A 25,681-nucleotide genomic window follows, 5' to 3' on the forward strand; every position below is an offset into this window, starting at 1 on the left:
CTCACCACTCCAGCGGAAGGATACTGCAAAATCTCCATTACTTCCCCACTCCAGGGGAAGGATACTGCAAAATCTCCATTCCCTCACCACTCCGGGGGAAGGATACTGCAAAATCTCCATTCCCACCGAAACATAAATTCAAATTATGTTGAATTTCAAAATGAAATTCAACATAAAGAAAAGCAATGTCTCACAGTTAGGCAAGAAAAACCAAAAGTACAGGTAGGGATTGGGTGAAACCTGACTCAATAGCAGTAACTGTAAGGGGGTTTTGGAGTCCTAGTGGACAATCATTTAAATATGAGCCAGCAGTGTGTGGCAGCTGCCAAAAAAGCCAATGCAATCCTAGATTGCATTAAAAGAGGGATAGAATCAAGATTACATGAAGCACTAGTACCGCTTTACAAAGCTTTCATAAGACCACATTTGGAATGTTGCATCCAGTTTTGGGCACCCCATTACAAAAAAAAAATTTTTTTTTTGAGACTTTGGAAAGAGTGCAGAGAAGAGCTGCAAAGATGATTAGGGGCCTGGAAGCTAAAACAAATGACGAATGGCTGAATGAATTAAGTATGGCTAGTCTAGTGAAAAGGACCAGGGATGACAGGATAGCAGTGTTCCAATATTTGGGGGGGGGGGGAGGCTGCCACAAAGAAGAGGGAGGGGTGTCTATTTTCCAAAACACCTGAAGGCAAGACAAGAAGCCATGGATGGAAACTAATCAAGGAGAGAAGCAACCTAGAACTCAGGAGAAATTTTCTGTCAGTGAGAACAATTAACCAGTGGTACAACTTGCCTCCAGAAGTTGTGGGTACCCCATCACAGGAGGCTTTTAAGAAGAGATCGGAAAACCACTCGTCAGAAATGGTGTAGGGTGTCCTGCTTGAGCAGTGGGTTGGACTAGAACAGGGGTCAGCAACCTGAGGCTCTGGAGCCACACGTGGCTCTTTAACCCCTGTGCTGCAGCTCCGTCACTCAAAATATGCGTCACAACCGCCAATGTGCGACACCCGCCGGCCCGCGATTTATTGAGCTCTTCAACCCCCGGCAGGCCAACCATGGATAAATCCAAGAAAAGAAAAGTTTCAGAAGACAACAGAACGTTTAATTCAACTACGTATGCTAGTTTTGTGGCCTCTCAAGAAATAGTCAGACAGGGGAAGGGTTTTGTGGCTCCTGGTGTTTTCTTTTCTGTGGGAAACAGGTCCAAATGGCTCTTTGAGTGTTTAAGGTTGCAGACCCCTGGACTAGAAGATCTAGTGTCCCTTCCAACTCTGCTATTCTATTATTCCCAGAATTCCCCAGTTAGCGATGCCGGCTGGGGAGTTCAGGGTGTTGCAATCCATGTATATTAAAATTGCTGGAGCCGTGGAATACTGGTCTAACAAGAGTAAGGCTGTAATTCTATGCACCCAAGATTAAATTCTGTTAGATCGGATGGACTTATTTTTTTTTTATGACTGGTTAAGAACACAGTACACAACCCAATATTTTTTTCCCCTCTTTAAAAACTGTAGAAGCTTGCTGAGAACGGAGGATCTCTAAAGTTCATCTCACCAGATCAAATGTTCTCGTTTCGGTTACTCTGCACGAAATCCTGAAACTATTTCAATAAAATATTAAAACCTTCTCTCGTTCAGCCCAATCCATACCTTCTTGCAGCTGCGGGCTGGAAATTTTAACTTTTGGCCCAAAATCAGCAAAATACAGATTCTGATGACTCCTTTTTTTTTTTTTTTTTTTTTTTTGAGGAGAAGAGCCTCAATCCTGTTCCGTAGCTGGCCAGTTATTTAGAAGCCTTTATACAGAAACTTTTGCAAATGCATATGAGAAAGCGGTAAATTTCACCTTGTTTAATTCGGTATAAAAAAAGAACTGCCTGAAACACCCTGGGGCTAGTAAAGCAGATTTTTGTATAGAATCATCCTGGCTAATAAAGCAGGTTTCGTATAGAACAAACTTTCTCCACAGCAGGAAATTAGAAGAAAATGCTTAAGTGGGTTTTTTTTTCCTAGCAGAATCTCCTGAACATGTAGCTGTGCTGCTGTTCTTTTTTTCCCCCCAGGAAAAACCACGGCCCATTTTGCAAGTTCCAACCTGGTGAGGTTTCACGGCAGCTATCTGGATCAGCAACCATGCTGATTATCTCTTCCTTTCTCTCCTCCACCCCACCCCCCCACCTAAGTAAGATTCTCGGTTCTAGGCAGCCCCCCAGGATTTTGTGGCTGACATTCTCGACGTTCTCTTAAATTCAAGTGTATTCACAAAGGTGACCGCATCCTGTAGGACAATGGGAGCTGGTTTCCAGCCATTTCATGATATGTTGCAGGTGGCCCCCGTGGCTGCAGCCCTGGCACCACACAAAGAGGCCCTTGACCACGTGGTGGCACACGGCGCACATGCTGGCACACTGCCGGCACCTGAAAGAGACCACAAAAAAGAGAAAAGCAGCTGAAAGACACAGGTGGGGTTGCAGGGGAAGAGCAGAGTCTCCAGCAACCGAGAGAGTTCAATCTTTCTTCAGCTACGAAGCTCAGCCTGTTACTTGATCTATTCTCTCTCTCTCTCCCTCCCTCCCTCCCTGTCGTGGGTGGAATCCTGATTCAGTTAATTTTCTCTCCCTCTCTCCCTCTCTGTCTCTGTCTCTCTCTCTCTCTCCGTTACTCACTCTCTCTCTGTTTCTCTGTGTTACTCTCTCTGTTACTCTTTCTCTCTGTTTCTGTGTTTCTCTCTCTCTTTCTCTTTCTCTCCATCTCTCTCTCTCTCTCTCTGTTTTTCTCTCTGGTTCTCTCTGTTACTCTTTCTCTCTCTCTTTGTTTCTCTCTGCTTCTCTCTTTGCTTCTCTCTCTCTTTCTCTGTGTTACTCTCTCTCTGTTACTCTTTCTCTGTGTTTCTCTCTCTTTTTCTCTGTGTTTCTCTTTCTCTCCATCTCTGTTTTTCTGTTTCTCTGTTTCTCTCTCTCTCTCTGTTTCTCTGTCTGTTTCTTTCTCTCTCTACCTGTTACTCTCTCTCTTTCTCTCTGCTTCTCTCTTTGCTTCTCTCTCTCTCTGTTTCTGTGTTTCTCTCCATACTCTCTCTCTTTCTGTTTCTGTTTCTCTCTCTCTCTCTGTTTCTGTTTCTCTCCATACTCTCTTTTTCTGTTTCTTTCTCTCTCTGTTTCTGTGTTTCTCTCCATACTCTCTTTCTGTTTCTGTTTCTCTCTCTGTTTCTCTCCATTACTCTCTCTCTTTCTCTCACTCTTTCTGTTTGTTTCTCTCTCTCTCTCTTTCTCTGTTTCTGTTTCTTTCTCTCTCTTTCTTTCTCCCCATTTCTCTCTCTCTCTCTCTCCCTCCCTCCCTCTCTGTCGTGGGTGGAATCCTGATTCAGTTAATTTTCTCTCTCTCTCTCTCTGTTTGTCTCTGTCTCTCTGTCTCCCTCCCAGTAGACCCTACTGTAGGAGAAGAGCAGGTAGAGATGGCGTTAAGAGAGTTAAGAGAGTCATAAGCCTGGAGACATTACATTCCCACAAACAATCTAAATCAAGGGTGTCAAACTCAATTTCATTGATGGCTGCAGCAGGGTTGTGTTTGATCTTGGGGCCAGCTTGATGTCACTCGTATGGGGGCACCTGTGGTGGCCTGAGCGTTTTGCCAGAGAAAACGGGCTCCCGAGCTCCGTTTTTGGTTGCGACAGCCTCCAGCAATCCTCTGCCAGCGAAAATCAATGTCGGGAGGGCTGCATGTGGCCCTCCCAAGTTCCATTTTCGCTGATAGAGGCACCTCAAGCCGGTCCTTCACTGTTTCAAGGATGGCCCTGCAGGCCAGATCTAAGTACCCCGTGGGCCGAATCCAGCCTGCGGGCTTCAAGTTTGAGATCCCTGATCTAAATCCTACCCCTTTTGAATTCCGCTGACCCTTATTTAATGCCAATTTAATACTGAACTTTAGTTGACTAGATTCTTGTATAGGTAAAAGTAAAGGTTCCCCTCGCACATATGTGCTTGTCGTTCCCGACTCTAGGGGGCAGTGCTCATCTCCGTTTCAAAGCCGAAGAGCCAGTGCTGTCCGAAGACGTCTCCGTGGTCATGTGGCCGGCATGACTCAATGCCAAAGGCACACGGAACGCTGTTACCTTCCCACCAAAGGTGGTCCCTATTTTTCTATTTGCATTTTTTTACGTGCTTTCGAACTGCTAGGTTGGTAGAAGCTGGGACAAGTCACGGGAGCTCACCCTGTTACGCGGCGCTAGGGATTCGAACCGCTGAACTGCCGACCTTTCGATCGACTAGCTCAGTGTCTTAGCCACTGAGCCACCACGTCCCAGATGCTTGTATACAGAGCAATAAATCTTCTGCACTGCAACTTAACGGACGGTCCTGAATCTATACACCGGACACCTTCGCTGAAAGTTGCCTCCAGGTTATGAGGAGGGCTACGTTTGGTACATCACAAAGAAGTGAGATCACCACGGGTTGCCTAATAGTAACTAATCTTGCTCTTCTGCTTTCAACAGGAAAGATGCTGCGCGTCAGCAGCCTGGAGCTACTCACCGGTCACAGATCCAACCCTTGTTGCTCATTGGCCGCTTGCAGTTGCTGCAGTTGATGTGCAGGGTGGTAGAAGCCTGGTTGAGGCAGTGGACGGCCCTGCAGGTGCTCAGTTTGATCACTTCGTTGGAGATGTTCCACAACTGGAACCGCTGCAGGAGGTCAATGTACGACATGTACCAATGTTCCTGGGGGGGAAACGAAAGACAACGGTATCCCTGGCATCCCGAACTTTGGAAGACGTCGCCCCGTCTCTGTTCTGCCCCAGCTACGGACCCCAAAGAACGCAGCACACACAAAGTCTGTACAAACCTTAGTTTACTAAATTAAATCAGTCTTTTTCAAATAAAGGCTGTTAATGAACTGTCTTAACAGCCTACAAGAATCCAAAGAATAAATAATCGTAATCTTACTAGGGTTGGCAGAAAGCCCAGAAGCAATTTGCAGAGAACTAAGATCAAGACGTGAAGGAGAGGTCAGGAAAAGCAGCAGCGGTGGGCAAGATTTTTCTCTAGCGCCCCCTACTGGGGCAAGAGACTCAGCTGGTGCTTGACGGCTACCTGTGGCTATAGGTACCTGTGTTTGGTCATCGATCCCCTTCTTGATGCGATCCCCCAGCACAATCAGGATCGACACGGCCATCTGGACGTCTCCTTGCTCAGCGTAGAAGAGCAGCATGTCATGGACAATGGGGTTGAAGAAATCGGCCGGCAGGCGATTCTCGTAGAGGGAATGCGAAATGGAAATGAGGGAGAACGATTCCACGGGGGTGAGAGACACCGTCTCCGCCTCGTTGCCACTGACGTGGGGCGAGTCGGCTTTATCCTGCAGGTGGTCCAGTGCAGAGGGGTTGTCCACGATCTCGTGGCGTAAAGGAAAGGCTTCCTGAGGTAGGATATACTCTTGTTCTTCGGCTGCAGGAAGACACGGAACCATGAAGGAGAAAGAAAGCAGACCCAAACCACTCTGTTCTCTTCTCTTATATAATGTTATATATAATATAGATTATAAGACTTAAGTGGTTTCATACTGTCATCTTTTGTTTGCCTCCTAAACGGTCTGTCTTTTGGAGTGCTCACCGAGCACTGGATAATGGAAAAAAAAAGGAAAAGAAATAAATTGTTTTTATTTACGTTCAATGGAGAGAAAGGGATTAGAAGAGAGTAAACAGGCACACAACAGAGGAGACACATTGGAAGCAATGCACTGGCACCCGGAAGCCATGAGCATGCTTGATATGAGAGCCGCGGTGATGCAGGAGTTAGAGTGCAGTACTGCAGGCTACTTCTGCTTATCACCGGCTGCCAGCAGTTTGGCAGATCGAATCTCACCAGGCTCAAGGTTGACTCAGCCTTCCATCCTTTCGAGGTGGGTAAAATGAGGACCCAGGTTGTTGGGGGCAAGAGGCTGACTTTGTAAACCACTTAGAGAGGGCTGTAAAGCACTGTGAAGCGGTATATAAGTCTAAGTGCTAATGCTATTGCTATATACTGCCTTGTATCCCCCGTTGCGTGCCTCCTTACTCTCTTGCAATCACTTCTTCTCCAATCTCTTCACTCTGCAAAGGGAGAAAAAGAACAGAAAAACAGATTAGGCATTAAGAGTAGGACAGGCACTCACTGTGAGGATTCTCATGGTCCATCATGTACAGATCATCTTCATCGGCTTCCACATCGCCCAGGAGATAATCGGCAGGAACGTCACTTCCTTCTGTCTCCTCGTTCTCTAGACATCCAGGGGGAAAAAATGCTTACAGGTAGAGTCATAGAGTTGGACGGGGCTGTTTTGGCCATGGAGTTCAGCTTCCTGCTCAGTGAAGGAGTTCAGATTAAAGCACCTCTGATCAATGGCAGTTTAGGGTCAGTCTAGGCGCCACTTGAACAAAAGCAACAAACTTAACATTCAGCTGCCTGCAATTACTGCAAGTTCGAATCTCCCTAGGCTCAAGGTTGACTCAGCCTTCCATCCTTTCTAAGGTAGGTAAATTGAGGACCCAGTTTGTTGGGGCAATAAGCTGACTTTGTATAAATATACAAAAGTATGAAGGCTATTGCTTAACGCATTGTAAGCCGCCCTGAGTCTCTGGAGAAGGGCGGCATATAAATCAAATAATAAAAAAAAAAAGTTCACTCCTTTCTCCAAGGTTTGCTGTTGATCCGATTGGCTGCTTAAGAGACTCAATCAGAATCTGCCTTTATCTAACATGGATCTATTTATTGTTCCATGTCCTAAACACGAAAAGGAGATTGTACCTTCTTTTAGGAAATTTCTCTTCGGGTATTGAAGGAATTATCATACAGATAGTTGGGCGTTTGTTTAGTGACTGTTTGACGTTACAGTGGCCCTGAAAAAGTGACTTACACCCGGGTTCTTGCACATGCAACCATCTCAGCACCCCCATGTCATATGATCAGAATTCAGGTGCTTGGATGTATTTACGATGGTTACAGCATCCTGGAGGTCGTTTGACTGCCACTGGCGGCCTTCCCAGAGAGCTTCCAACATGCAAAGTCAATGGGGAAAGCTGGATTCACTTAACGTGTCAGCTCTGGAAGCCATATTAACACCAGAAGCTTCCACGCTGCCACCTTCTTGGTGTGGGAAAGTAGGAGGGGGGATTTAGTAGAGGGAATGTAGTTAGACAAAATACTGTGCTTTCCAGAGTATAAGATGCACCTTTCTCCCCCAAAAAAGAGGGTGAAAATCTGGATGCGTCTTAAACTCCGAATGTAGCCCCGCCCAGCTTCTCAAACGGAGGTTTCAGAGGCTGGAAAAAACATCAGGAAGGAAGCTTCAGAAAAAAAGCCTCCAAACAGAGCTTCAGAAAAAAAAGCCTCTGAAACACAGTTTCAGAAAGAAAGCCTCCAAAACAGAGCTTCAGAAAAAAAGGCTTTTTTTTTCTGAAGCTCTGTTTCGGAGGCTTTCAGAGGCAGAAGAAAAAGTTTTTTCTGAAACAGAGTTTCAGAAGTTTCAGAGGCAGGAAAAAAAAGCAAGGCACAGAGCTCACAACCAAGGAACCTGTTGCTAAAATTCACCTCTGGGAACAGCTGATTGGGGGTATTCTGGGAGGCCGATCCACCCGCCAATCAGCTTTTATTCTTATTTTCCTCCCCAAAAACTAAGGTGTATCTTATATTCCAGTGCGTCTTATACTCCGAAAAATATGGCAGCATTCTTCATTTCAGTCAAGGTCATGACAATTCTGCATTTGGAGGAGTGGTTGGAGTGATGTCTCGAGATGGGACGGATGGTGACTGGGCCATGTGATGGACTGATGGGTGCAGGGGATGGATTTGGGGGTTTTGATTTACTGAGGGAAAACCCGGAACTCTCAGATTCGGATTTTCCCAGATGTGCCAGTATACCTACTCTAATAAATGGGAACTTTGAGAAGACGCTTGCTTCGGAGTTTTTAATTGGAGTTGGGTTCTTCTGGAACGCTGACATAATGTTCATACAAGTCACTTAATAAATGCAGCGGTTCACTCAACAACCAGCTCACTTAGCAACCGCCTTGCTTGGCAACAGAAATTCTGGTCCCAATTGTGGACTTACGCCAAGGGCTACCAGTATTCTGCTTTCTTTTTGCCTGGACTGAATATACCCACTTCCTTTGTACAGCTGTCCATCCCCTTCCAGGTCTGCTCACCGTCGTTATTGATCAGAGTTGAGGAGGAATCCATGAGAATGGCTTCAGTACGGTTTTCCCCCTTGGTTCTCTCCAGCCGTGACTCAGTGCCTATTCCAGAGGGAATATCTTTCAAGTTAAAGCTGGGAGAGAAGCAGAAAATGCTGAATAGTCCACAGTAATGTTTTCTTTCCTCTATTCCCCTTCTTATTTATGTCTGTTGCGGCCCGCTGGTGGCCAGTGAGGAGGTTGGGGAGGAATATGGGCCAGTCCTGGGGGCTGGGGAAAGCTCGGACGAGGGCTCTGCATCAGAGGCAGAGAGGGAGGTAGGCAGCAGCGAGGAAGAGGAACAGCTGGAGCCTGTTCCCAGAGCTGCCAGAAGACAAGAACAACTCAGATAGCAGGGTTGACTTGGGGGTAAAGCCACACCTTGAAGGTGATTGGCTCCTCCCATAGGAAACAAGAGAGGAGCGAATGAGGAGGGGGCTTTTGCAGGAAACAATTTGATCGTTCGATCGTTTCAAGAGTGGAAAGCCAGCCAGGGGTAGCATTTGGGGGTTCACCGAACCCCGGCACCCCTGGCTACAAAGCTCCAGTGTCTCACCTGGATTTGCCCCAAGTCACCCTTGACTGCACATGTCCCCACAATGCAGGCCCCTCCCCTTCTCTTTACCTATTCATGAGCGGAAGGCTAGAGCTACTTTTTCCCAGGCTGTGGTTGAGATTCGTGGCAGGGACGGTGTTAGGGCTTGAATAAATAATCCGGAGCATTGTCCATGTCTGTGCAACCTGGAGGAAAAGAACAGGAAAAGCTAAGAAATCCACAGGCCAGGTCTGTCAAATGAAGGACTGTAAACCAACCCTGTAGCAGAGGCCGCTTTTAAGATGTGTGGATTTTAATTCCTGTGCTGGCTAGGGAATTCTGGGAGTTGAAGTGCATCTATGTGGAGTGGAGTGGAATGGAATGGAATAGAATACAGAGTAGAGTAGACTATGGAATGGGAATGGGAATGGGAATGGAATACCATAGCATACCATACCATAGCATACCATACGAATTAGAAATAGAAATAGAAATAAGTGGAATGGAATAGAAATGAATAGAGTAGAGTAGAGTAGAGTAGGGTAGAATATGGAAAGAGAAAGGGAATGGGAATGGGATGGGATGGAATACAATACAATATGAATTAGAAATAGAAATAGTGGAATGGAATAGAATAGAAATGAATAGAGTAGAGTAGAGTAGAGTAGAGTAGAGAATAGAATAGAGAATAGAATAGAATAGAATAGAATAGAATAGAATAGAATAGAATAGAATAGAATAGAATAGAATAGAATAGAATAGAATAGAATAGAATAGAGAGTAGAGTAGAGTAGAATTGAATAGAATAGGGCCTGGTGGCTCAGCAGACTAAAAGCATTGTGATTAACACCAGCTGTCTGCAATTACTGTAAGTTCGAATCTCACCAGGCTCAAGGTCGACTCAGCCTTCCATCCTTTCTAAGGTAGGTAAAATGAGGACCCAGTTTGTGCGGGCAATAAGCTGACTTTGTATAAACATACAAAAGTATGAAGGCTATTGCTTAACGCATTGTAAACCGCCCTGAGTCTCCGGAGAAGGGCGGCATATAAATCAAATTTTTAAAAAAATAGAATAGAATAGAATAGAATAGAATAGAATAGAATAGAATAGAATATGGGAAAGGAATGGGAATGGGAATGGAATAATTTATTGGCCAACTGTGACTGGACACACAAGGAATTTGTCTCCGGTGCAGAAGCTCTCAGTGTACATACACACACACAAAATAACAAAGTGTTAGGTCATAGATCATAAAGCAGAGTTACAATCATTAAGGATAAGAAACAAATAAGAAGTGATAAATCCTAAAATACCAATAAGGAGAAGACAGCAGGAAAGATGAGAAGGTGAGAAAAGATGAGCAGGATAACAGCAATACAGCCCTACGACATGGGAAAATATCTTTAGGCCTGAGACAGTGCTGTGGGAATTGGGTGTTCAGCAGAGCGGTGGCACAGGGGAAAAACTATTTTGTCTCTAGTTGTTTTGGCATGCAATGCCCTATAGAGACGCCCGGAGGGGAGGAGTTGGAACAGTTGATGTCCAGGATGTGAGGGGCCTGTAGATAGTTTTATCAGCCCTCTTTCTGGTATGTGCAGTATATCCTCAGTGGAAAGCTGGCTGAGATTAGTTTTTTCCTGCAATCCTAACTATCCGTTGAAGTCTGTACCAAGGTCGGAAAACACCGCCCTAAAGGATGAAGTCCTGAAGTGCAACGTATTTCAAGAAGAGATTGGACTGCCATTTGTCAGAAATGGCATAGGGCAGTGATGGCAAACTTTTTTGGAGCACTTCGCGCACGGGCGTGCTTGGCAGGGCCACAACCAGGAAGAGGAGCTGCCCAGGGGGCATCCCGCACGCCGAATAAGGTACTTCCGGTTTCCGGTGCACACATGCGTGCCGGCCAGCAAGTCTTCTGGTTACTGCCGTGCATGCGTGTGCACTGATCAGATGGCTGGCGAGCATGTTCCCGCTGGAAAATGGAAGACCAACTCTTCCGGTTTCTAGCACTGCTGCATGCACAAAGGCTGCCTGATTGAATGCTCTCTACATGGGGCTCCCCTTGAGGAGCACCCGGAGGCTCCAGCTGATCCAGAATGCGGCCGCGCGGGTGGTTATGGGAGCAACGGGGCACTCCCATGTGACCCCCCTCCTGTGCAAGCTGCACTGGCTCCCGATGGTCTTCCGGGTGCGCTTCAAGGTTTTGGTTACCACCTTTAGAGCGCTCCATGGCTTAGGACCGGGGTATCTACGAGACCGCCTTCTGCCACCAGTAGCCTCTCACCGACCAGTACGCTCTGATAGAGAGGGGTTCCTCAGGGTGCCGTCGGCCAAACAGTGTCAACTGGCGGCCCCCAGGGGGAGAGCCTTCTCTGTGGGGGCACTTGCCATCTGGAACGAGCTCCCCCCAGAGGTACGGAGGATCCCGGACCTGCGCACTTTCCGCCATGCCATCAAAACATTTCTTTTCCAGCAGGCCGGCCTGGCCTAACCTCTCTTTTAAACTGCTTTTAAAAAATTTTAAATTTTAAATTTGTCTTATGAATTTGGGGTGTTTTAAATTTCGTTTTCCGGGCCAATTATTTAATTGTATTTTAATGGTTTTTTAACATTTGTATTATATGTATTTTATTTGGCTGTTCACTGCCCTGAGTCCTTCGGGAGTAGGGCGGTATACAAATTCAATTAATAATAATAATAATAATAATAATAATAATAATAATAATAATAATAATAATAATAATAATAATAATTGTTGCATGCGCTTGCGCGCCAGAAATCCAGAAGAGGAATGGACGACGACACACGTGTCAGGTGACATGGCTCCGTGTGCCACTTTGGGCACGCGTGCCATAGGTTCACCATCATGGGTATAGGGTCTCCTGCTTGTGGGGGGTTGGACTAGATGACCTACAAGGTCCCTTCCCACTCTTTTAATCTGTTATATGAAGAGATGCAACTTTTGATGCTGAGACTCTAGAAAGAGTGCAGAGAAGAGTAACCAGGATGATTAGGGGACTGTAGGCTAAAACATATGAAGAACAGTTGCAGGAACTGGGTATGTTTAGTTTGATGAGAAGAAGGACCAGGGGAGACATGATAGCTGTCTTCCAATATCTCAGGGGCTGCCCCAAAGAAGAGGGAGTCAAGCTATTCTCCAAAGCACCTGAGGGCAGGACAAGAAGCAATGGGTGGAAACTCATCAAGGAGAGAAGCAACCTAGAACTAAGGAGAAATTTCCTGACAGTGAGAATTAACCAGTGCAACAATTTGTCTCCAGAAGTTGTGAATGCTCCAACACTGGGAAGTTTTTAAGATGATGTTGGATAACCATTTGTCTGAAGTGGTGTAGAGTTTCCTGCTTGGGCTGGGGGTTGGACTAGAAGACCTCCAAGGTCCCTTCCAACTCTGTTATTCTATTCTATTCTATTCTATTCTATTCTATTCTATTCTATTCTATTCTATTCTATTCTATTCTATTCTATTCTATTCTATTCTATTCTATTCTATTCTATTCTATTCTATTCTATTCTATTATTAATTTTACCTGGTTGCGCTTAAGCTCTTTGGCTACTTTGGCGTTGTGGTCACACAGTTCGGCCAACGGTCGCCCCGTCAGCAGGTACTGCTTGGCCGTTCGCACAAACCAATCCATGCTGCTGGCGTCGCACCCCGCATCGGCCTCGAAGACGCTGAGGGCGCTGGAGGAGGAGATGAACTCGAACTGCTCGGCGGGGTCCAGCTTCCGCTTGAAGAAGATGGGATGGCGGCGGTCGCCGAGGTAGGGCTTCCGGTTCGAGTCGGAGGAAATGAGGCTCTCTTTGGCCGCGAAAGCCAGGTCTCCGAAGAGGCTGTAGCAGAGACCTTCCGGGTTAGCCCGTTCGATAGGCTGGCTGGCGTCCTTGAAGATGTGCTGGTAAAGGGTGCTGTCCTTGGATCCCGAGAGGAGGAAGTAAGGGTCGTGCAGGTGACGCCAGACGATGCCAGTGGTGACGTCTTTGTGCTCCTCGAACATGGCGGAGGGGATGAAGGGGCGCCGGATGTCCCAGACGTAGATGTTGTGGTCCACCATCATCGAGCAGGTGGCGATGTGGTGCTTGCATTCGGGCCTCCACTTGACCCGGGCTACGGAGGCTATCGTTTGCACGCAGTAGATCTCTTTGGCCCTGTTGGTGCTCATGTCCCAGACTTTCACCATCTTATCTCGGCCGCCTGTGGCCAACCAGCCTCTTAAACGAAAAGGAAATGCAAAGAATTTAGGAGGCTGATAAAACAAGTCCGCCACAATCTCTTAAATTGGTGCAATAGGACTGGAGAAGTAGCAGTGCTATGCAGGTAGACTTACAATAATTCATTGAGTGACTGTGTCAGGTCCCATAGGTTTATAGAGGGACGCTGTCATTCTCGTGGTGGGGGGGAGACTTGAGGGGGGGGATCTCTGTATGGAGTTTCTGTTTCTATTTCCTGCTTTGCTTTGCTGTAACTTTCAGGGCCTTGGGAGGAGGAAGGGTATGTGCCTCAAGACAGCTGCCCTATCTCGTCTCCAAAGAAGTTTATCACCTCTTCAGTCTGAGTTTCTCATAATATCTTTACGCTTCGGGATCGGCTTGACGATGTGTTGGACTTTGGGAGGGGTTCTGTCTGCACTGGTTTAATTTACTGTTTTTTTAGCGGGAAAACGTACCGTATTTTTCGGAGTATAAGACGTACCTTTCCCCTCCCAAAAAAAGAGGGTGAAAATCTGGATGCGTCTTATACTCTAAAGGTAGCCCCGTCCAGCTTCTCAAACGGAGGTTTCAGAGGCTGAAAAAAGCCTCAGAAACGAAGCTTCAGAAAAAAAGCCTCTAAAAGGCTTTTATCTAAAATAATATGGCAAGCAACAAAAGAAGAATCATAAAGGTTCTAACCAAACTACGCTAACAAATCTGGAAAATGACACAATAACCAATCTATTGGTTAATCTATATTCCAATACCAAAGAAAGGAGATTGAACAGAGTACAGATAGTCCTTCAGAATAAGAGCCTCTGAAAGAAGCTTCAGGAAAGTAAAGCCTCTGAAAGAAGCTTCAGAAAAAAAGCCTCCAAGCAGAGCTTCAGAAAAAAAGCCTTTTTTTTCTGAAGCTCTGTTTCGGAGGCTTTCAGAGGCAGATTTTTTTTTTTTTCCTGAAACAGAGTTTCAAAAGTTTCAGAGGCAGAAAAAAAAGCAAGGCACAAAGCTCACAACTAAGGAATCTGTTGCTGAAATCCACCTCTGGGAACAGCTGATTGGGGGCATTCCGGGAGGTGGATCTACCCGCCAATCAGCTTTTTTCTTATTTTCCTCCCCAAAAACTAAGGTGCGTCTTATACTCTGAAAAATACGTTAATTCCTGCCTAGTTTCTCTTGCTATCACAATCTTCCCATATAAAAGTTTCCTTTTGAAATGGCTTTTGTTTCAAGAGTACTGCTTTCTTGAGAGGACTGGAGAGGCAGGATCTTACAGACTGTTCAAAAAAGTGAGTTATGAACATTTTTCACAGTGACAACTCCATGATTATGTGATCAAATTTCAGATGCTTGGCATCTGGTTCATACTTATGACCGTTGCAGCTTCTCAGGGTCACAGGCTCCCCTTTTGCAACCTTCTGACAAGCCAATAGGGAAGCCAGATTCACTTCACAACCAGGTTACTAATTTATTCACTTAACAACTCTGGCAAGAAAGGTCATAAAATGGGGCAAAAGTCACTTAACCAATTCTCACTTCACAACATAAAATGTTGGGCTCAATTGTGGTTGTACGTCAAAGACTACCTGTAATTTAGTCCTTGACTTATGACCATAATTGATCCTGGAATTACGATCATAAATCATTATGGTCATAAGTCAAAGCATTACATGAGCAGACCCAATTTTTTTTTCTCCTTTTTTTACAGGGTTTATTATGGTAATCAATTTTGGTCATTGAGTGGGTTTTGTTTCGTTTTTTTTGCTGGAAATCAGAAGTAAACTCTGGAAACATAGCAAAAAGCATTGCAAACTGTGATTATGTGACCACAGGACGCTGCAAATGGTTGTTAAGGGTCAGCCGGTTGCTGAACACCCAAAATGCAATCCCAAAACAGGATTTGCTTAATATCTGTGCGATTTACTTAACAAATATGTCGATCTACTTAACAGCCAGCCTAAAAATTGTGAAATCTAAGCCAACCAGCAACAACCTGCGGCGGAAATTCCAATCCCAATAAAGGTTGTAAGTCGAGGACGACCTGCAAACTGTCACAAAGGGCAAAACGATGCTTAAAATATGAAGGGCAACATGACTTTCCAAACAAAATGCTTTGCAGAGAAGTTGCACGAGGTGGAGGGGAACCGAAAAAGCTTCTGAAAGTAGAATCCAAGATGGCTGTCAGAAGGTGCTAGAAAACAAGGCGGGCACAGAAAAAGCATCCGAGACAGAAAAGATATCCGCATACACACGTGTTCGTACCTGTCCTCTGGATGCCAATCACAACAGAACACAGGTCCGTTGTGGGCTGTGAACATCCTCTCGTAGCGGTCGGGCCGGCGAATATCCCACAGTTGAACGTTGCCGTTTTCAAAGGTGGCAGCAAAAGTGAAGTAGTCGCGGATACTAAACTGGACGTCCCGCACGCTTTCTGACTGACCTGAAGGAGGCAGAAATCACATCGGGTTGATCGTCTACCTCAGGGTTCTCCAAACTTGGCAACTTTTAAGATTTGTGGGCGTCAACTCCCAGAATTCCCCAGCCAGCCATGCCAAGTCTTAAAGTTGCCAAGTTTGGAGGGCCCCGTTCTACCTGGTAAACCATCCAGGTGATGTTTCCCCTCTGAAAACTGTCAGCACTTCAAACTACATTCGTTCCAGTGCTGACATAAGGAGGAGAAGAGGGGGCAGCTGGCAAGAGGACGCTTGACTCTTCACCTACTTATTTTCCCCGAAGATATTATCCCCTAGGAGATGGGTTGGGAGGGGGGACATTCCTGGGAGCTGAAGTAATAGATATGGGGAGAGTGATTTGGAAGATGGCCAATGAGACGCAGAGAATTGGGGAACGGAAAGGGAAGGTTTGGGGTCAGGAAGTCAGTGTTGGCTTCGATATGATCGGGGACAGGTTGTCGTGCTTAAATAAATGAAAGATTTCGTCAAAGACTATCTGTTTGGAAAATGTAATTTATTTGAGACGATATCGAAACCTGACAAAAACAGATTCTGTCCCCCCAATCTGGTACTGCTCCAAATGTGTTAAGACTCCAACGCCTTATAAACTCCTAGCAGCCTGGGCACTGGGGATTATGGGAAGTGAAGCCTCCTCATGACAAGGTCAGATTCTCTCATGTCCCAAAGGGCTTTTTGCACAAAATAGAAAATGGTGAAATTATGATATATGGATTGGATAATCAGTAATACTGATAAACTATTTTAAAAATGAATGTTACGATTTAACATTCTACAGAGGAATTATTGAGTCTGTCATCTGCACCTCTATAACTGTCTAATTTGGTTCTGCAACCCAACAAGACAGACACAGATGTCAGAGGATAATTAGAACTGCAGAAAGAAACCATGGCTACCAAACTGCCTTCCATTGAGGACCCGTATGCTGCACGAGTCAAAAAGAGGGCTGTGAAAATATCTACAGACCCCTCGCATCCTGGACATAAATTGTTTCAACCCCTACCCTCAAAACGATGCTATAGAGCACTTGCACACCAGAACAACTAGACACAAGGACAGTTTTTTCTCAAATGCCATCACTCTGCTCAACAAATAATTCCCTCAACCCTGTCAAAACTATTCACTAAGGCTGCATTACTATTAATCTTGTCATCGTTCCTATCACCCATCTCCTCCCACTTATAACTGCATGACTGTAACATTATTGCTTGTATCCTTTCGATTTATATTGATATTGTTTCCTGATTGCTAATTTGTACCCTATGACTATCATTAAGTGTTGTACCTTATGATTCTTGACGAATGTATCTTTTCTTTTATGTACACCGAGAGCGTATGCACCAAGACAAATTCCTTGTGTGTCCAATCACACTTGGCCAATAAAAAATTGAATTCTATTCTATTCTATTCTATTCTATTCTATTCTATTCTATTCTATTCTATTCTATTCTATTCTATTCTATTCTATTCTATTCTATTCTATTCTAACCTTAGAGAAAGAGTTTAATGTATGTTTCATTTACATCTGCTATAAAAACATCGGAAGAACGCATAGAACACAGAATCATAGGGCTAGAAGAGACCTCAGAGGTCTTCTAGTCCAACCCTCTGCTCAAGGTAGGAGACCTTATACCAGGGGAGTCAACCTGGTGACCCATGGGCCGGATGTGTCACACCCAGGCCCCGCCCACTCCTGCTCCACGAAGGGAAAATACGTTGTGAAACATCAAATGATGGTAACATGACACCCATGCCTTACAGTATACCATACCAGTCAAATGGTGGTCCAGTCTATTTTTGAAAACTTATAGTAATGGAACACCCATAACATCTGGAGGTAAGCCTTTCCATTGATCAATTGTTCTCTCAGAAAATTTCTCCTTACTTCTAGGTTGGATCTCTCTTTAACAAGCTTCTACCCATTACTTCTTTACCTGCCCTCTATTTGGAGAATAAGCTGATCCCCTCTTCTCTGTGACAACCCCTTGAATATTCAAATGAAGACTTTGCAGTGTTTATACCACCTGAACGTCTACGATTTTGCTTTCAAGAGCGTTTTAAAGCATTTCTGTCCTTTTCAGGTTTTTTTCCTTCTTTTAAAGACCCTGTAATACCTTGGTGGAGTCGGTGCGACTGATCAGAGCTCAAGCGTTTACTGGCCGGATGCCCTTCCTGATGCCTATGTCGGGTTCACAGCAGACAATTACTCATTGCACCCAGAGAGATAAACATCTGCTGCTGCCAAAGATCAAACTCACAGCCTCCTGATTGCAAGGCGAGAGGTCCATCTCTAGGCCACCACCCTGCTCTATTTCTGTCCACCCCATCCTATTCTACTCCTGAGGAAGTGGGCAATTTCCAAACATGGATCCTTACCTGAGAAAGTACTGACCGAATCCTTTTTCCGTAGGTCGAAGCACTTCATGTAGCCATCCTGAGACCCACTAAGGAGCATATAGACTTCAGTAGGATGAAAGCACACCTTGTTCACGGTCCGCTTGTGCTCCATGAAAAGCTGGTCCTGTTTGTTCCGGGAGGGTTTGCCAAGGTTCCACGTCACCACCACCCCATTTGTGGCTGCTGTGGCCAGCAAATTCTCATCCATCTGGTGCCACACCACGTCGGCACAGCTGAAGTTCAGAGACGGTTTGCGGCCGACGCGCAAATTGAGTTTTTCCACAAACTGGTCCTCTTCGATGGAGTAGATCTTGAAAATGTTGCGCCCGGCCACTACCACCTGAGCAGCATCCCGGCACACGCTGATGGCATTAGAAGGGGCATCCAGGTGGCAGCACATGGTCCGTCCCGTGATCGTGTTGCCCCCAAGAGCAGTAGTCACCCTGGCCATTTTCTCCATGGCGCCCTACAAATCCAAAGGTTTGTCCAAAATCAGGAACAGCTGAAACACGAAGCAACATTGCAATATTAAAAGCAATCTGTGGCAAACTGCAACTCAACACTTTGTACAGGTAGTCCTCAATACACGACCACAATTAAGCCCCACATTTCCGTTGCTAAGCAAGGTAGTTGTTTTAAGTGAGTTTTGCCCAATTTTATGACCTTTTTGCCAGTTGTTAAGCGAATCACTGGAGTTGTTAAGAGAATCATGTAGTCCTTAAGCAAATCTGGCTTCTGTCATTGACTATATTGTCGGAAGCTGACTGGGAGGGTTACTAATGGTGATCACATGACCCTGGGACAATGCAACCATCATAAGTACATGCCAGTTGCCAAGTGTTTGAATTTTGAACTGGTGATGACCAGGAGGATGCTGCAACGGTCAACAGTCATAAGAGTGAAATCCGATCAGGAGTTACTTTTTTCAGTGCTGTTGCAACTTCAAATGGGCATTAAACAAATGTTTTTAAGTCAAGGATCACCTGTATGCCACTCAACTATTTCCAAGAAATCTATGCAATGCAAAGGAATTGGGGAGGGGGGGGGAATCCCTCAAACCACTGGTTGTCTTTTTAAAAAAAAGTGTATAAAAGCAAGAATTAAGGGCAGAAAATTGCTATTAGTTGCTGGGATTACCACCTACCTGAACTGAATCATATATATGGGTTGGGTTTTTTGGGGTTGGGGTTTTTTTTTTCTGCAATGAAGGACACTAAACATTTGGGATACCAATGATCTTCCCCATCTAGTATTTTATAAATTTATTCATTAGATTTTCATCCCACCTTTTTCACTTTATTAGTATATATACATGCCAACCTAATCCTCCTGCCTTTTCCTATTTTCCCCACAACCTTCCTGTGAGGTAGGCTGGGCTGATGAGAGAGAACGGCATGCAAAACTCGTTTGTCTGCCTAAATTAAAAGGAAAATAAAATTAAAAAATTAAATAAAAACAATAAACTGGTTAAAATGCACGTGTGTAAATGTGTGTGTTTTATCTTACAAACTCGTGTGCCTGCCTAAGAAAGAAAATAATAACCTCCCAAGATTGCTGCTGGCTAAAAAGGCAAGGGAGGAAATAGGGGCAATTTTGACGTGAAAATCCGTCCAAAACGAAAATAAATATATTTTAATTTTAAATAAATTGTAAATAAATTTTAAGGCTGGGTGCTATGACTCCACGCTTATGCGCATGCGCGAGTGTCCTTTTTCAATACAAAGGCACGTGCCGGGCCGGTCTAGCAAATAAGACCTCGACGGGGTTTCCGAGGGCGGGACGGAGGGGTTGGGAGGGAGAGAGTACTTCCGGCTCCGGCTTTCTAGGCAGCAACCTCCGCAACTCAGTCCCAGCCACGCTTCCCTCGAGGAGACCTTCTCTCCTCCTCACCTCACGCGATGGCCTCCACTGGTCTTCCGCACCGAGCAGGCCCGAAGCCGCCGGGCCGCTTCTCCGCGGGGCGGCAGCCGCTCTCTTTCCCGGCCGGCCCAACTCGGGCCAAAGGCTAGCACGCCATCTTGGATTACCCGTCAGGCCTTTCGGGGTTTAAGAAGCCGGAGGCAGTCATTTCCCGGCCGCTCTCCCTTCCTCCTCCTCCTCCTCTTCTCCCTCCCCTCTGGAAACGTGACGTAGGGAGGTTATAGAACAGGGTGGATCATACCATCGCAGAACCCGAGGCGGCGGAGGGGGGGGGGGGCGCGCGCACGCTGCTTTTCTCTAGTTTGCGTTGGTTTGATCCGTAGAAAGCTGGTTGGAATTGTCAAAGCGCTGCCTTTCTTCTTGCAAGTCTCCAGTAGAAAGGTAGCAGTGCAGCAGCAGTTGTCAGAAACATTGTTTATTTTTATTATCATTATTTTATATATATATTTATATTTTATTTTAATATTTATTTTATTTTTTATTTTATTTTTGTATTATTTTTTATTTTATTTTTATTTCATTATTTTTATCTGTTACATTTATATAGCTGCCCATCTCAGGCTTGTGACTCTGGGCAGTACCTATAACACAGTTGCCCAGCAATAATTATGCAATTATAAGAATATAGAATAGAATCGAAACAGAAACAAGAATAGGAGTAGAATAGAATAGAATAGAATAGAATAGAATAGAATAGAATAATAGAATAGAATAGAATAGAATAGAATAGAATAGAATAGAATAGAATAGAATAGAATAGAATAGAATAGAATAGAATAGAATAGAAACAGAAACAAGAATAGAATAGGAGTAGAATAGAATAGAAACAGAAACAAGAATAGAATAGGAGTAGGGTAGAATAGAATAGAAACAGAAACAAGAATAAAATAGTAGGGTAGAATAGAATAGAATAGAAACAGAAACAAGGATAGAATAGGAGTAGGGTAGAATAGAATAGAAACAGAAACAGAAACAATAATAGAATAGGAACAGAAACAAACAAGAATAGAATAGGAGTAGGGTAGAATAGAATAGAAACAAACAGAAACAAGAATAGAATAGGAGTAGAATAGAATAGAATAGAATAGAATCAAACAGAAACAAGAATAGAATAGGAGTAGAGTAGAATAGAATAGAATAGAAACAGAAACAATAGAATAGAATAGGAGTAGAGTAGAATAGAATAGAATAGAAACAGAAACAAACAAGAATAGAATAGGAGTAGGGTAGAGTAGAGTAGAATAGAAACAGAAACAAGAATAGAATAGAAGTAGAATAGAATAGAAACAGAAACAAGGATAGAATAGAATAGAAGTAGAGTAGAATAGAATAGAATAGAATAGAAACAAGAATAGAATAGAAATAGAGTACAGTAGTATAGAATAGAATAGAATAGAATAGAATAGAATAGAATTGTTTATTGGTCAAGTGTGATTGGACACATAAGGAATTTGTCTTTAGTGCATACGCTCTCGGAGTACATGAAAGAAAAGATACATTCATCAAGAATCATAAGGTACAACACTTAATGATAGTCATAGGGTACAAAATATATTTGTATATGTGTGTGTATACGCTTAATTACATATAATTGCTAATTATGCTTGGGGCATGCTTATCCAACACAGCTCAAATTGGTTTTATTGAATCAATTATGGGTGATCAACCATAAATTATGGTGGCCACTGCTCGTCTATAGCCAGTTTTATGCATTGGGCTGAACTAAAGTCAAACAAGACACACTATGGTTTACAGTAAACCCATGTTTTGCTACCTTGACAACATTTTTGAGATGTGTGGAATTAGAATCAGAATTAAAAGCTTGTAAACGGGGGGGGGGGATTTCTGGGAATGGTTTTATTAAATTTATTGGCTGCTCATCTTAACACAGGGTAATTGGCACATATTAAGAGTTATCAGAGTTGAGAAATTCTGATGTAGCTTGTCTTGACCCATTGAGGATGCACAGGAACTGCATTCACACAACAAACAGAACTGAACCATCCCAGTTTATGGATTCAGACAAATCAATTTCCTACAGGTATTTGCCACTCTTACAATTTCTTGAATCTTAAACCCATATAAACACAAAATTCGCTGACCATTTGAAGCAGCAGAGAAGCCCACTAAAATAAATAAACGAGAAGCTCAAAGAACCAGGTTTGCAGATCAGGTTAAATAATTACAGAGAAAGATTAAATTTGTCACGCAGTGAAAAACAAACAAACAAACAATAACGAATAAATGCCTGCTAATCTTTTTCTGTTAATAATCTTGTGGCACAAAACCAGTCAGAAAGTGGGTTTTTTTGGCTTGCCCAGAATCCCTGCTTTTCTGGAGCTCCTGACGAATTATATGATATATACAATGAAGAATTATAAATGTATAATCGTATGGATTGCAGAAGAAATTAAGTAGTCTGAATATTAACGAATATTTTACCCTGGGGCTCCTGAACATAGCAAGATTTTTTTTTCCCTAAGAGTAGCCGCCATTAATTAGCAAGCTTCCAGCTTAGCTTTCCCTCTGCATTAGTGGTTAGGTTTGTGGTCATTAGTGGTCAGTCAGGCAATTAGAACTAACAGAAAGTTGTGGTTTGATATTTAACAAGTGTGATGCAACACAGAGAATCTATTTTAAACATTAACCAATAACATCACACCGTTGTAATAAAAATGTGGTTTAAAAAAACCCTGAATCCAATATGGTGATATAATTTTTAATACCTATATATCAGGTGGGTTCTACTTACCTTTACTACTGGTTCACATCACGCCCGCGTGCTCTTCTGCGCATGCGCAGATCACTTATGATGACATCCGGATCAATGGATGGAGCCTCCTGTTGTGATCCGCCAGCAGCCTGCGGAGCTGGCAGCAGAGTCGGACAGTGAGGAGGCTGAGGAAGAACATGGGCCAGTCCTGGAGGCTGGGGAAGGCCCGGATGAGGGTTCTGCGTCGGAGGCAGCGATGGGGCCAGGGCCATCGGAGAGTGATGTGCGGACTTTGGAGCCTCCAGAGGCTGACAGTAGAGAGGCAGAGGAACAGGAGGAGCCTGTTCCTAGTGCATGTATGAGAAGAGCTGCCAGAAGGCAGGAGCAGATAAAGCAGAGAGGACGACTTGGGAGTAAGGCCAAGAGATGATTGGCCCCTCCCATAAGGCTTAAAAGACCAGCAATGGCTCTTGGCCTTTTTGCCGGAACATTGAGAGAATTGCTTCTTGTTTCACTGTATTCATTTCTTGGCATCTTCTGCTTCTGAACTTTTGCCAAGAAAAGCCTTTGACAGTTTGCCTAATTATCCTAAGGTTGGTGATAAACTGAGGAATGGTGTTTTGAAGAATTTGCTTTAATTTAGTTGGGCTACGCTGAGAATGACTTAATTCTCAGCTGCTCTAATAAAGTCTTGTTTGTTTTTGAACTGTTTGTCACAAATGGTCCAAGTCCAACCTTTTTGAATCCCATTCACTCTTTTCTAGTGCCAATTTAGTGTTGATAGCAATAGCCCTTAGCCCAGTGCTTTACAGCCCTCTCTAAGCGGTTTGCAGAGTCAGCCTCTTGCCCCCAACAATCTGGGTCCTCATTTTACCCACCTCGGAAGGATGGAAGGCTGAATCCATCTTGAGCTGGTGAGCAATAGCAATAGCACTTAGACTTATATGCCGCTTCACAGTGCTTTACAGCCCTCGCTAAGCAGTTTGCAGAGTCAGCCTATTGCCCCCAACAATCTGGGACCTCATTTTACCCACCTCGGAAGGATGGAAGGCTGAATCCATCTTGGATCGAACTGCCGAATTGCTGGCAGTCAGCAGGCAGCAGAAGTAGCCTGCAGTACTGCATTCTAACCACTGCGCCACCTTGGCTCTTATGATGTTTAGTTGACTAGATTCTTCTGTATAAGCACGAGCAATAAATCAGATTAACTGGAACGTAACCTTTGGTTTTGATTCTTCACACCTGACAAATACTGAGATGAAAATGACGTAATTGTGCAAACGGTAGTCTATAGCCAGGATGTACAACACCCAATTTTGTGTACCATGGTAAGAAGGTACTCTAAATGGCTGAATGGAAAGTTCAGCATTTTGGGAGCGGGGAAAAAAAATAGGAATCGTTCTGAAACTATACATCCAGTTTGTCCTTAAACACCCCAAACTATAACTCCACTACCCCAGTAGATAAAAAGCTACAAACACTTCTGCAGATCGATATTTTGTGTGGGCGGTGGGGTTTTTTTGCAGAAATGCACTCCTGGTATGTAAAAGATGCTTTAAATATTAGGGATTTCTTCTTTGGTGGTCTTCATTTCTGTATTGTGTTAGAGCAGTGGTGAAATGCTATCGGTTCGGGGCGGTTCGCCTGAACCGGTAGTAAAAAAATGCTTTAAAAAGTAAAAAAAAAAGTTCCAACGATAGCGCGGCACAGCTGAACCTGAACCTGAACCTGAAAAAAATTTTTTTTTTTACTTTTTTTTTTTTTAGCATTTTTTTACTACTGGTTTGGGCAATAGGTAGTAAAAAAATGCTTTTAAAAAAGTTTTTAAAAAAGATTCCGACAATCAGCTGTGCCGCGATCCTCGGAACTTTTTTTTTTTTTACTTTTTAAAGCATTTTTTTTACTACCTATTGCCCGAACCGGTATTTTTGTATAAAGTGTGATAGTTTGTTTTTGAGCTCTGTGAGGTTCCTGCTTGTTGCAGGGGCCGTTTTGTGTGAAGTCCAGCTGCTTTTGCATTGTGTGTGAGTCAGTTGTGTAGCTTTTGTGTTGTTGTTGTTTTTTTGTGTAAAGCGTGATAGTTGGTTTTCCCGGTCACATGACCACCAAGCCACGCCCACCCAGTCACATGACCACCAAAGCTACACCCACCCAGTCACATGACCAGCAAGCCATGCCCACAGAACCGGTAGGGAAAATTTTTGAATTTCACCACTCTTGTTAGAGTAGTATTTCTCAACTCTGCAGCTTTAAGACCTGTGAACATCAACACCCAGAATTTCCCAGCTAGCCATGCTGGTTGGGGAATTCTGGGAGTTGACGTTCACAGGTCCTACAGCTGTTGACGTTGTGAAACAGGAAACCCATTAAGACATAACCCATTAAGAGATATTTTGCTAGAAGAGTACTCAAATCTTCTGCTCGAAATAAAGTTCCCTATCCCACCAGGCTTGAAAGTTTAGGTCTGGATAGCTTCGAACTACGCCGTCTACATTCCGACCTATGCTTAGTTCATAAGATTATTTACCATAAAGTCCTACCTGTAAATGAGTACTTTAATTTCAACCGTAATTACACAAGGGCTAACAATAGATTCAAACTCAATGTAATTTGCTCTAATCTTGATTGTAGGAAATATGACTTCTGCAATAGAGTAGTAAATGTCAGGAACAATCTACCCGATCCTGTTGTTAGTCTTGCTAATCCCCAGACCTTTTACTTTAAATTGTCTACCGTGGACCTTTCACATTCCTTAAGAGGTCCCTAAGGGAGTGTGCATAAGCGCACCAGCGTGCCTTCCGTCCCTGTCCTACTGTCCTCATTTATATATACTCATTCTATGCATGGGTGGGTTCTAAATTTTTTTACTACCGGTTCTGTGGACGTGACTTATTATGTGGGTGTGGCTTGGAGGTCATGTGACTAGGTGGGCGTGGCTAGCTGGTCAGTCATTTCTGGAAGGTCCTCGCACTTACGACCCGACTCATTTGTTTGCTTTTAACACTGATCAGCTGTAGGACGGCCCTTTGAAGCCCCGCAGCAAGAGTTTAAACAGTTTTTTCCCCTCTAGTCATCAGCTGGGACTCAGGAGGCAGCAATAGATCGGGGGTGGGACCAAATAAAAGGTAAGAATAACGTGGGGGGGTGGGGGGGTGGGAGGTCGGGGGGAGAACCGGTTCGGTGATGTCATATCGTCACCGCTACTGGCTCGGCCGAACCGGACCGAACTGGGAGG

The 25,681-nt window shown here is 44.2% G+C and overlaps 1 protein-coding gene across 1 annotated transcript; it reads right to left on the reverse strand.

Annotated features, from left to right (window-relative positions):
* Positions 1-1,838: 1,838 nt before the first annotated feature.
* On the reverse strand, positions 1,839-19,836 carry WDR24 (WD repeat domain 24). Its single transcript, XM_070955143.1, has 10 exons — positions 19,704-19,836; positions 17,793-18,315; positions 15,208-15,385; positions 12,285-12,966; positions 8,827-8,942; positions 8,175-8,296; positions 6,146-6,250; positions 5,102-5,439; positions 4,529-4,713; positions 1,839-2,420 (listed from the first exon to the last, which is right to left on the reverse strand). The coding sequence occupies exons 2-10, from the start codon at positions 18,271-18,273 to the stop codon at positions 2,252-2,254; spliced, it is 2,376 nt and encodes a 791-aa protein (XP_070811244.1). The 5' UTR covers positions 18,274-18,315; positions 19,704-19,836; the 3' UTR covers positions 1,839-2,251.
* Between the last annotated feature and the right edge of the window lie 5,845 nt (positions 19,837-25,681).

The sequence above is a fragment of the Pituophis catenifer genome, unplaced genomic scaffold (genome assembly GCF_029215685.1).
Source record: "Pituophis catenifer annectens isolate HBS135680 unplaced genomic scaffold, rPitCat1.0.hap2 SCAF_16, whole genome shotgun sequence".
NCBI lineage: Eukaryota > Metazoa > Chordata > Lepidosauria > Squamata > Colubridae > Pituophis > Pituophis catenifer.